At 36.4% G+C, this 12,791-nt stretch overlaps 1 protein-coding gene across 3 annotated transcripts in view; it reads right to left on the bottom strand.

Annotated features, from left to right (window-relative positions):
* The window catches only part of LOC132906400 (receptor-type tyrosine-protein phosphatase kappa), a 130,129-nt gene that overhangs the window by 2,335 nt on the left and 115,003 nt on the right, over positions 1–12,791 (bottom strand). For all 3 annotated transcript variants that reach the window (XM_060958559.1, XM_060958561.1, XM_060958560.1), the window contains 7 exons: positions 12,325–12,412; positions 9,974–10,050; positions 8,721–8,855; positions 6,441–6,581; positions 1,531–1,691; positions 1,279–1,414; positions 520–769 (listed from right to left, as the gene is read on the bottom strand). In XM_060958559.1, coding sequence (XP_060814542.1) covers positions 520–769; positions 1,279–1,414; positions 1,531–1,691; positions 6,441–6,581; positions 8,721–8,855; positions 9,974–10,050; positions 12,325–12,412 — 988 coding nt within the window. The remainder of the gene's footprint in view (positions 1–519; positions 770–1,278; positions 1,415–1,530; positions 1,692–6,440; positions 6,582–8,720; positions 8,856–9,973; positions 10,051–12,324; positions 12,413–12,791) is intronic.

The raw sequence follows: 12,791 nt of genomic DNA, 5'->3' as shown, positions 1-12,791 counted from the left end.
AAATATTAGTTCATGAATAAAGATATGATCGGCTGGCGTTAAATATTACAGCCATTATTTATACACATATACAGACACACACGTAGAAGGGACATTTACGCGTTATATTTCGAAATAATTTTATATTTTTCTGACACGAAGAAATATAACATGATAAAATTCCCAACGTGTGGAATGTAACTCTTCCCAAATAACCAATTATTTCATTTCCAAAAAGAAAAACAAGCGTGTGCTCCTTTTTAAAAGATACAGCTCGAAAAGTGCAAGTATAAGGTACACAAGAAAGTTCACGTCTGGAATCTATGTATAATACGAGTAACAAATTCATATCTGTTTATAAATATCCCCCGTATAGTTTCTGAAAAAGATATAAAAGTTGATAGGGAAATGAAATATAGAGTCTGTATGCGGTATCCGCATATGGGCGACATGCAATTTTTACAATGTAGTAAAACGTTTCCTTTCTTTTTTCGTTCATCGGAAAAACATTTGTAGGATGTTTTATTGGTGAAAACTTACGCGGCACAACCAACACATCTCTGTTCTTTTCCCTGTTATCAGCCCTGTGGCCTCCAGCGCAATCTCCGATCGTAAAGCGCGGCGTCTGCTTACAAATTTGCTGATATTCCCGCTGATATTCATTCATTTTAGTTATTGGATTTTTTATGCTCTTCTGCTTAAGACGTTGCGACAATTCCGAGACCGGAAACCACGAGGTGCCACACACAACAAACTCCTCCAGCGTGTCGTACACGAATTTATATTGTTCCTGCATAATAATAAATCTGATTATCGTAAAATGTTGGGTAACATCGATGTTTAGATGTTACTAACTATTTTCCAGCCTTTTTATTTTTTTTTATAAATAATACGAAATATTCATAATTCGTAATTGGCAGACTATAATTCTTATGAAATATTCATACTGTTTTCAAAGATAATTTGAATATTTATAATAGAGCATAGGATATAAAAGGAAATCACCGTGGGATGAAAAATTCATTGTAAAACATCTATGTATTCCTGAAACTCGCAATATCGCGAATATTCTTAAATATAATAACAACGAAAAATAGAACTGACGCTAATAACAAAATAATAATTATTGAAGTAAACATAAGAACGAATAACGTTTTCCAATAATTTATATATTGCGATAAACAGTGCGATGAACGGGACTCGTCAAAAAGCGAAGCTCGATCTGCTTAAACCAGCATCTTATCTCTCGTCGCTCGAACGAAAGCATAAATAAGAAGACGATCGATATTACGAATTTACCAAGTTCTCGATAAGTCCTCTTCTGCTTTGCCGCAACTTTTTCAAATAGCCGAACACGTCGAAAGCATCTTCTTCCTCGGCCAATTCCATATTCGCATCTATCGCCAGGTACACGCCTGATCTTCCACCACCGTCGCTTTATTTTTCCAAAAACACAACGTTTCTTTCGTTCAACGATTTATCAGATTGAAAAGCATCGCAAGCTATCAAATTGGAAATTACATGGAAATTCGTATCGATGGAAATACTTACTTGCAATGGACCACCATAGGTCCGGACTCGTTCTTTATGGTGGAACCGACTACCGCTCTCACGCGTCGACGGAACTCTAAAACCGCGTTTCCGAATGGACAAGTATGCGAGTGCCATTCTGTGTAGTGGAATTGCAATAATGTTCGTTCTTCCGTAACTTCCTGAAACGTGGAATAACAATTCTGTCTTTACCTTTATTCCCTTCTTATATCTTTCCATTTTCTATTTTCTATTTGGCTTAATATTTTGGAAACTTGATCAAACTTCTAAATGATGGGAAGTGAATTTGACAGGACTCGAAGTGGTTTAAATTTTTATCTTCCAGATTTGGTAAGGGAATTTTGATGAAAATTGATGTTTATCGCGTTTGAAAGTCTGTAGAGAATTATTTCAACCTATCGACGATTTCGCTATTACGTTCTCGCGTTTATTGCACGCGAAATATCGACAGTTTCGTCGTGAAAATTATTCACGAAGCGGCAACGTTAGAGAAATTTTTCGCCCTTTAATGCACGATTAAAATATTTCACTAGCGTTATAAATTCGAGACATTTTGAGCGAGATAATGCGTACGTGTCGTCGGCAGTTTATCTCTCGCAACTCGAATTTTAAACGGCTCTCCGCTATAAGTTACATGCATGTCAGTCAAGTTGATGAATAAATCATGTTTCGTCATAGTCGAGCCTCTGAATTCGCGTTAAAGATTTCCAACAGCTTCTCTAATTTCCAATACGCGATATAAACTAATTGTTCAGCTCACAGGTTCTTTCGAAACGGACACAAAAATTCAAATAAAATATTATCATTGAAAATGAAATATTTCGCACGTGATACCCTAATTTCGTTACCGATCTTCAAAATACATAAAATGTTTTATAATTGTTCTACTTTTTACTTTGAACCACTCTGTAAAAATGAATTCTATCTTAACTTCGTCACCTCCGCATCGTCCATTATCCAATATTCTCGCTCTCTTCGCCAAGATTCGCTATTATATCAACTATAGAGCGCGTTTCATATTGCAGAACACAAAGTTCACGAAACCAAGCTAAACTACCTAGTTCCTGTAGCGCATTCACACGACGCAGCAACCGAGTGCTGAATTATGCTGCCTGAGGAATTATCACGCACAATGACGCAACAATGCTACTCGACGACAATCTTGTCCCGTTTAGGATGTTCCTTGCTTGTCGAGCATTATGTACCCTTTGCTATTCACGGAATGAGATTGCAACGGAGCGGCGGCGTATTAAATTTTCCGCCGCCAGTAAATCTCGAGACCGATTATTGCCTTGCTTTTATCGCGATTTATAGCGAGCGTCTATAGTAACGCATCGAATCGAGGCTTTTCTTTTCTCCATGAGCCAGGAATTCTATGCTTCGATCCGCAATATTCCATCGCATCGAATACGATTACTTTGTGAAATTTCTCCTTCGAACGTTTCCAACCGGATAGAAAATCAATTTCCTAGGGTTTAAACAAAGAGTAACTCTCGTTGTTCTACGACCGTGGTAGATTCCATACGCGATGATGATTCCGTGTTTGTATTTTTCTACCACTCTACGGTTTACTTTTATCCAAAAAACGTTCCAAAGCGATGATAACTTTTCATCGAGGACGTCTGTAGGAAATAGAACAGAAGAAGAATGGAAGTATTCGTTCGTCGTTTCTACCACCATGTTCGAATCGACCAGGATGAATGGCTCGGTAGAGAAATTATACGAAGCAAGCATCGTACAACGAAACGACTCTTCATAGTTAAAACAGGGGAGATGTCGGTGAAAATTGGAGAGATCTCCTTGTTTTCACCCCATTTCCGTCGAGTTAATAAAATTAAGCCTTACGTAACAGTCGTTTGAGTAAATTCATCATTCTCTTCTCGTTGCCAGTCTTCTCGCTTAGTATCGTTCTGTATTCACCCACTTTCAGAAACGGCTACCAGTTTCTTCACGGTTAATTCCGCTAACTTTTTACCAACTTTCGCACCCGGCAGCGAAATTCACAGACTCCAGCCGAGACCAAAGCTTGCGTTACTTTGCTTCTCGCTACAGGCACGAGTTCCCAGTTCGCACGATCTTCTGCCAGCCGAGACTTCATTACCGTATTGGGAGATCATTCGACTCTGCGGTCCTTTTACATTATACAGAGTGCAATTCGTGTCACGTAATTTATGGTGATTCGACGAGGGAAGACTGGGAAAAGAATGCCGCAGTTTGCGATCGATGGCGAGGAATTTCTTTGAAGAGTTGCGAATTTAAGGCAGAAGACGATAACGATGACGAGATAGATGAGACAAGGGAATAGCAACAACTATAAAATAATGTCAATTATTAAATCAATTTATATCTTTACGAGGTAAAGATATTTTTCAAGCAAGAAATTTCATAGAGAAATGGAGGAACAATCGTAGAACGAATTTCGAAGTTTCTACGTATCACGAGTACCTTCTTTTCGATAATTTATATATTTTGCACATTGCGTGTATCGTATACGTCTCTGCATAAACAAACGTGCAAATATTCGCAGTTTATTAACAGTACAATAATAAAAATAATACGAGTAAAGGTAATAATGATAGAAAGAATAAAGTTTGAAAATACTCTGAATATTAGATGTGAAGTGTTAAGAATTTACCGAGAAGAAAGGCAAAGATACGAGATATCGGAGATTAGAATTACTATGGGATAATCCTCGGAAAAATATTCAGATTTCCTGAAAAGCGAAAATAGAGAAGTATTAAAAATGCAAACACGTAAAATTGGGTGGCAGGATTCTCCAAGAAAAATTCAGTCTCAAGACGTTTATGCGCGTTATTTGTCTCGCCAAGTGCCACGGTTACTCCGTCTATACGCTACACTTTGGTTTACCCGTTTGATCAATTTTATTTTAATAGTATCTGTCGAAGCATAATTTTTATTTTCGGTCATACAGACCCGAGCAGAGTAATGCGATTAACGCGTTTGTCACCCGGCGTGATTCGGCTAAGTTTTCTGCGGGGCCCAAATTCGACCGCCGGTACGCAGAACGTAAATAGAGCGACAAGCAGGAATTCATCGTTTATCCTTCGATTCATTGCAAAGAAAAGATTATTTATTTCTGAAATGGAGAAAGCTTCCCAGTTAGAGTATCCCGGGGATCTCACGGCAGATATCTCGGATCTTTCATTTAGTCGAGAAGCATATCGAGGTGAGACGTACATCGGCGATTTTTTCATCCTCAAAGTGTTCAATAAACAGCGAGAAAATACATTTGAAAGTGAGGAGAGTAGCGATGACGGAGTCTGTAACTATCGTTCGAAGTGCCCGAAACCACCCCAAATGTGTTTGGAATGTTTTAAAGAATAGAATATAGTATAATGTAATATATTATCCGGAATATAAATTAATAAAAAGTATGGTATAATGTGTTAATATTTTTATGTTGTATACCCTATATATAATATCGTATATTTAATTAACTGGAACAAGAAGAGCGTCACCATACTTTGGTGACGGGGCCCCCACGCAAATATACCCGTCGCGTAGATATCTGTTAATATTAAAGAATTTTAAAGATTTAGATTAATCTCAAAATTATTAATGATATTTATATAAAAAAATAATTTATAATTTATTTTGATTAAATATAACGGTCAAATTAGTAATATTTCTTGTTTAATAAATAAGTTTCGATATAATTAATATTCATATATGTAACAAAATCATGGCTCAATGAATTTAATTTTAAGTCTATCTGCCCGATCGGACCAAGCGAGTCGAGCTTTTTCCGACAAATTAGAACGTAGCGTAAGGGCCATTTTTCCACCGTTCTTCTCCACCCTCGTTCATCATCCGGCAAAGCAATCCTTTCGACTTTTCGAGAAACTCGAATCGTTCGGTCCAATCTTTGGAAAGTTACTCGAACAAGAAGAGCGTCACCATACTTTGGTGACGGGGCCCCCACGCAAATATACCCGTCGCATAATATGTGCGATGCGGCGACGATCGTGTTAAGGAAGTAGTGATTCATAATTTATCGCGGATCTAAATGAAAAAAAAAAGGGAAAAGTTTTAAGGCGCTATTTAGAAAAGGAAGCGGAAAACGTTCTTTGTCATTCAACGCAGTCTACCACTTAAATTCGCAAGACATGTTCAATTTACGACTGAGAAGCTGCAAATATTAAACTCACGTATAAAATACATTAAGTTCTTCGCGCTGATGTTTCACGCGTAGCATCTAGATCCGAGAAACGTGGGATATGTAGATGGAAAAAGGAAAGGTGGAAATACGTGCTGAAAGGATGCGGTAAAGAAATGTTGGAAGAAAGAGCAGACGAGACAGCGCGTTTCAGATAGAAGAGAAAATCAGGGACATTCTAAAAGGTGGATGATGGAGATAAGGAAAAAGGAAGGCCAAAGGTCGAAGATCAAACGGTTTCGGAGATAAATCGGTGGCAAGAAACTCTATTGTAAGCCAAAGGATACACAAATAAAGATTTACGTATCTAACGATAAATCTTTGAAAAGAATATATACACCGTGGACCATAAATCGCGATGCAAGTGGATCGAGAAGGAAATTCCATGCGTTAAAATAAGACAGGAATTAAGAATAATAAAATTTCGTTAGGGACTTCGTGTTTCAGAAAAATGCATTTCAAAATAATTTAAAAATATACGACCTAACTTGTCACGATGTTTAGTAGGCGAAGCCTGCTCGGTCATATTCGCAAAAGTATAAAACTCTATAAACGTTCATGGTTTACGTATAATACTACTTGTCATAAAGTCAAGTACATTTCTCTCAAAAACGAATCTTCCCACGTAATTTTGTTATTCTTGATTTTTGTGTTATTTTTCGCCATACAATCTTCGTCGCTCTATTTATAACACGATTTATAGCTCACCCTGTGTAAGGAGAAGAACACTCACGTCATTGTTATTCTTCTTGTAAAGTCTTATCGTCCGTATGTGAAAATTGGCCAGCTCTTCCTCCTTCAGCACGGACACACCGATACCGCCATATTCTTCGTCCTTGTCTTTGCTCGCTGGCCAATACTGGACGCACATCACCTGAAATCGATTCGTACGATGTTCGTTATCGTTCGACGGACGTGTAGTTTCAGCGGAAAATAGCTCGTACATATAGGACAGTTTGATAAAATGTACGTGTGTCATCTAGGACGAATGTTTGAGAATTTGCGAGCACGAGGTGCAGTATATTTGAGGATCGCGAGAGGCAAGATTTGTATCGGGTATACGGAAAGATGATGGAGATTCGTGAAACTGAGTTTGCCCCGAGTATGACCTGAAAACGGAAATGTTTAAATATTTAATAGGGAATTTATTTCTCCAGTGGAAAAATAGAAATTGGCGACAGTCGAAGGTTTAAATCGAATGTCGCTCGAAGATGAAAAGTTGTTTGGACGTTTGATAAAAAAGACCAATTAACGTTAAGTAAGAAAGGTACACACGAGAATAAGAAGAATTTGTAGAAATAAAAATAAGCGAGAATTGGAAATAAGATTATATCGCGTGTAGTTCGAAAAGAAAATATTTAAACGCGAGAATTAATTAATATTCGATGAAACAGGAATTCGTAAAAACGAAGAATTTAAATACATCTAGGTATCGATCGAAAAGAAAATATTTAGATATTTCATAGAAAATTTAGTGAATAATCGGAGAAATGGAAGTTGGAGAAGGCAAGAAATTTAAATAAGAAAATATTCAAGAATTTGGATTATTTCGTATCAACGCTTAATGTCGTATCGAAAAATGTATGAGAAACGAATAAAATAACGAATTTATTTTCCAACTTGTGTGCATGTGCATTGAAAAAAGCAGGAGGAGGGGAAGCGATAAATTTCCACAAAGTCGAAATTTCCGCACTGCTGTACATCTTCTACAGTGAATCATCGATTCCTGTTCAGTTTACACGGATCTATTTTATAGACTGATTATTTTACTTCAATAGCACGTCGTAAATTACATCCCTCCTTTAAATAAATATCTTTGTTAGAAACGACGTGTAATGTAACTCTCGACTGGCATCGTTGAACCATAGATTCGTAACGATAATTTAACGCAAGAAACACTCAATTCGAATCAAAGTGACGCGCCAACGAATGGAAAAAAGTTACGTTATGATTATTCAGTCTTCCATTTACCGTCTGAAATTAACGAAGGATCGATAAGGATCACCCTCGATAAGAATTTAAAGAGGCGTTATTTCAGAGAACCTAATTTAACAATTAAAGACACGCGAATATTGTATTTATATTTAGCAAGAAATTAACTTTTAAGGAAAGTTTTTAATATAGCGTGAGAAAGGTATATTCTTAGCGGAATCGGACGACCGATTTTATAATTCTAACGTCTAAACTATAAAAAAAAAAGGTAGCAATTCGTTAAAAAGCAGAACCTACGTTGTATGCATCGGAGTAAAATAAATCGACCCACGTAAACTCGTGAAAAGCTTTATGATTCAGGCAAACTTATTTTTCGTACGTCAAGGTAAAAACCTACCCTCGCGAAACCGATGAAAACCGTCGCTTCTTCGACGCTCTGGATAATCATTATGGAAGCAAAGAGGCGAGGCTAAGCGAAGTGGCTGCTAACAACTTCCAAACTCGTTTACTTCGCTCATCCTCGATTTTCACGTGCAAAAGCACGGCTTCTTTAGACTCTGGCCAGAGTCTAAAGCCAGCCTCGACATCAGGTTTCGCGATGACGCGGATCTCTTCGTTTATTGAACGTAGTGTGTCAAAAGGTTGTCACGCAATTTTGTTACGTTGTGCGAGAATCGTACAGCGCGAAACCCTGGTATTTCGAATAAAATTCGAATAGAAATACACGCGTTGGAATTGTGTTAGCGTGTTTCGTAATGTACGAACGCGATTCGTATAATCTGTTAATTCGTTAATATTATTAGTTGGTGATAAATTATCGTACGTACAACAGAGATCTAGTAATAGATTTAAAAAGAAATAAAATAAAAACAATGTAAAGCTCTGTCGATAAAACGAAAACGTTAAAACGGTTACGCGGGGCAATTTACGTTTCCCAATTTCTACCGCCTTTATCGCGGCAACGATGTCCCAAATAGATATCAGTCGTTCGGCCAGTCGTGTTAATCTACGCGAATTACTACCCTCTAACTTGAACTAGTCCCAACGATTAAATAACAGAACGATCAATTAAAATTCTTACCCTGATGAAGTCGAAGGTTTTCGTTAGCATCACGATACAGCAGGCTTTCTCCTGCCAAACCATCCGCCAGAATTCCGTCACGCTGTTCTCCATGGGTCCCTGTGTCACGATGTATGCGTTCGGTTTCAGTATGCTCTAAAACACAAGTATTAATCGTACAGATGAAGTGCAATTTCATTTGGATAACAACAGATCGTTTGATGTAAAACGTAGAAAGATCTTGGTGATTTAATTGAATTCGATTGAAATAAAATTTTGTTTGTCGGATCGTAATTTTTACGTTAAAGAAAATTACCAATTTTGTATATAAAAAGGGAAATTCTATGCCGAAGAGGAGTAACAAATATGATAAAAAAAAGAAGAAAGATTTATCTCGATGTTTGATTACTTTTATCGCCAGGTATCCCACCTAGAGTATGGCTGATAAGAAAAGTGTTAGCATTATCGTAATTAACACAAACTATTTTAAGAAAACATTTCTGTCGCAGAAACGTCACGATGCGATCGTTTCCAAGTAGCTAATCTATTTCGGGAATTGCGATTATGGATTATTCAAATTAGATGATTTCGTGCTTGGACGCTAAGGAACACGAATAACCTTGATCTTGATCTTTAATACTGCGAGTCACGACGCGAGAACATTAAAAACGATCATTTTCTCGTCCTTCGATAGGTTTAAAAAGTGACGCATCATCTTCTTGAGCGATGGCCAATTCATTACGACTTCTTAATTTTACGTTATGATACACTATATTACAATAATCTAAATTAGAACAGTTCTAGGATATGGTATCGTTAATTTGTATCATGTCGCTATATATAATAATTTATACATCCTTTTGTTGTTTCAAAACGTACAGGAATAATCTCTTTCTCCTTCTAATCAAGAATTTGTAAATTTAATTATTTATCGTTTCGTAACACCATCATGTCGATGCGATACCAAGAAACAAATTAAGATGAAAATTAAGGATCAAATAATTAAGGTTTAAAGGAAGGTTTAATCTCTAACTTCAAGATGAAATAAAAGACTATAATAAATTACAATATCATCCGAGTGTTATCTCGCGAATATCAGTGATGGTATTTTTATCAAATTTTCTGTAACTTTAATTAAAGTTTCAGTTTCGTTAGGAGAAAATCTAACTGGAATCTAGTTTAAAGATAAGAATATTGGTTGGATCTTTTTCGTTTTGCAGAGCGTTTGAAAGCAGAATAAGAAAGTCTACCAATAACAGTAATATTCTACTTACATCTACGTAAGAGGCATTGATGTAATCGGAGTCAGGCTCGCCTTCCACAGGATCCAAAACCACCCTGTTGTAGTCATCTGTGCTCGAAAAGCGAATTAACGAACGTTAACAAAGTTATAGAGATAACACGTAAAACACGTAACAAAACTTTTTTGAATAAAGGAAAATAGCTTCTGTTCGTTCGAACCTCGAATTCACAATGTACAAATTCTCTCTAGTAATCAACCAAGAAGAAAAAACTTACAAAAGGGTGAGGTAACAAAACCGTTTTGTTTAAACAACAGATGCAACGGAAGCCAGTCGGTTTTCGGTTGATGCAACAGATTCCCGAAAAAGTTGGTCAAATTACTTTTCGAGCGAACGTTTTCACCCAGGGAAACGAGAAACCATATCAATTTGGAGGAAATGTTGGTTCATCTCTTGTGTACGTGTATACAAGGCGTCTGTTTCAGCTGAATTTGTTCGAATATCTCTTTAGCAGTTAGTCAGAATGGAAATTTTTAAGCATTTATTGAAAATTTACGATACTCGTCCTAATATGTGGCAGGAAAAACAATATAAAACAATTAAAAGAAAAAGATACTCGTTACATGATTTGGTAAATATCATAGGTAAAGCAATCTGAAACGATTTAGTTTAAATTCTTCAAAAATGTATAAATGTGTAAAAATATATAATATGGGAATTGCGCTGTACATCTTGAAAACTAAAACTCATATATGTAAGAAAAATACATACACAAAAGGTGACTACAAAAGGTACTTGCACGCCATCGTATTTATTATAATATTTATATTTCTAATTGATGAGATCCAAACATGTTAACTGTATATCTACTTCTCCTTTGCTTCTAAAAAATGGTACCTTTACGAATACTAAAATTCAATATTAGTTAGGAAAAATAAGGGTATGTGTAAATATCTTTTCTAGCTGCTGTCTAGGAAAAAAATTACGCAAATCGTAACTCTGTCAAACATGTACATTGCAAGATCATCGAAATTGAAGAAACGTACCCCATTCTAAATAATTGCCAACATCTTTTATCCATTAGCATTATTTTGTTAATTAATTGCACTAAAATATTTAGTAATACGGTTATTAGCGACCAGTCAACGAGTAGCAGTTGCATCCAACGTATTAAAGGGTTGAAACAGACACCCTGTATCATAGGGCAGCGAAACGCCTAGTTTGCCCCTAAAATTTCCTCGTCGCTCTTGCAACTTTCATCTCGCTGTTCTTGTTCCGAAGCACGCGCACGAGAGGCGCGAATATAACCGCGTTTCCTAATTGGACCAGCCGTGACCAGAATTTTTCCTGCTGGCGAATAATTAAACCTACTATTATACTACGTTCGTGCGTTGTACACGGAGAACGGCGAAATCAAAAGCTTCGTAGGATAAAAGTGCGGCGGGGTGAGAAACGGTGAACAATTATCCTCGAGTATCCGAAGACGAAGTATCCTCTCGTGCGGCAAAAAATCGACGTTGTTTGCGTTGGTATTAAACGTTGGCTATTTTACGTAAATTTTGGGTTAAGCGTTGAGAACTGTTTGGAATTAAATTAAACTCTAATTAAAGTAAGAATAGCGCATGGTATGCAGATGGAATACGTAGAGATTTCTTTGGAGTTTTGAATTCAGCGTTAGGATGAATAATTAGTTATCGCGAAGAACTGCCGTTTAAATTATCACAGAGAAACGAATCTGATGGTAAAATATGTAAAGGTTAAATTTAACGTTAAATTACCTTTCGAATATATAGAAAATTATATAACTCGATGGTGTAACTGAATTACGTTATTTGTGAAATAGTAAATTTAGCATAAAATTGCCTTTGCAACGGTAATCTAAGAACGTAGAAATTAATTAATTTTCGAATGAAATAGCGAAGTACGTACTGAATCACCTTTGAAACGGCGAATTGTGTCTCAAGCTATGTGTACAGGAATGAGCGAAATATTAAGTTATCTAGATATAGAAGTAAATTTCGTTAGTTTCGTATTCCTCATTCAATATTCTCGAATTAGAAACTCGCGGCACTATTATAGAAAATTATTCCTTCATTTCGGTAGCAAATTTTCTAGGCGATCGTCGAGGTTCGTTGCTTATTAATCAGAAAAAATCAGAAAAAATTGTATATTTGTTTATAATGTCAGGGGAGCTGCTCGATATTTTAGCAGTCTATCGTTTGTTATAATTATTACAATATTGATTATTTGCCAGGAAAAAATCGTGGAAGATCGTACGTTTGTTTACAGTGTCAGAGTGCTGTTCCTGAATATTTTAGTAGCTGATTTTAAAAACAGTTTATTATATCGAGTAATAATAGCTACGTTTAATGATCGTTACTTACAAGGAATACACCTTTGGTTCTGGTTCTTTTCCTTGTTGGCTGGTTTCGTGGCATGTCTACACGAATGCGTCTCCACCTTCGTTGCCGTCTATAAACAAATAAGACAACTTTTTAAAACATCGTTCATAGCCCGTAAAAGCTTGCAGGAATTCTTGTTAAATTTCTTGTAACACCGCGACTACCAATCTCTAACGTATTATCCGACTCAAACGTAATTCGAATACACTGCATAGGGTAATTTTAGAAAAAAGATAATTAGAAGAACGTTCGTAACGTCAAGGGTAAAAGGTTCGAGTATTTGCCAATTAGCGAAATTACATAAATTTTTCAATGTACGCTCTATTATTCGGAAAATATATTAATTGGAACCATCGATGTACATGCCTGTCCCAACAAATGTGATAATGACACGCAAGTGACACTGCTGGCAGTGGATACAAAGTTTAAATTAAACTTCCTCGATTATT

Source organism: Bombus pascuorum, chromosome 4, assembly GCF_905332965.1.
Source record: "Bombus pascuorum chromosome 4, iyBomPasc1.1, whole genome shotgun sequence".
Taxonomy (NCBI): domain Eukaryota; kingdom Metazoa; phylum Arthropoda; class Insecta; order Hymenoptera; family Apidae; genus Bombus; species Bombus pascuorum.
This window is presented reverse-complemented; position numbering and strand designations above follow the sequence as displayed.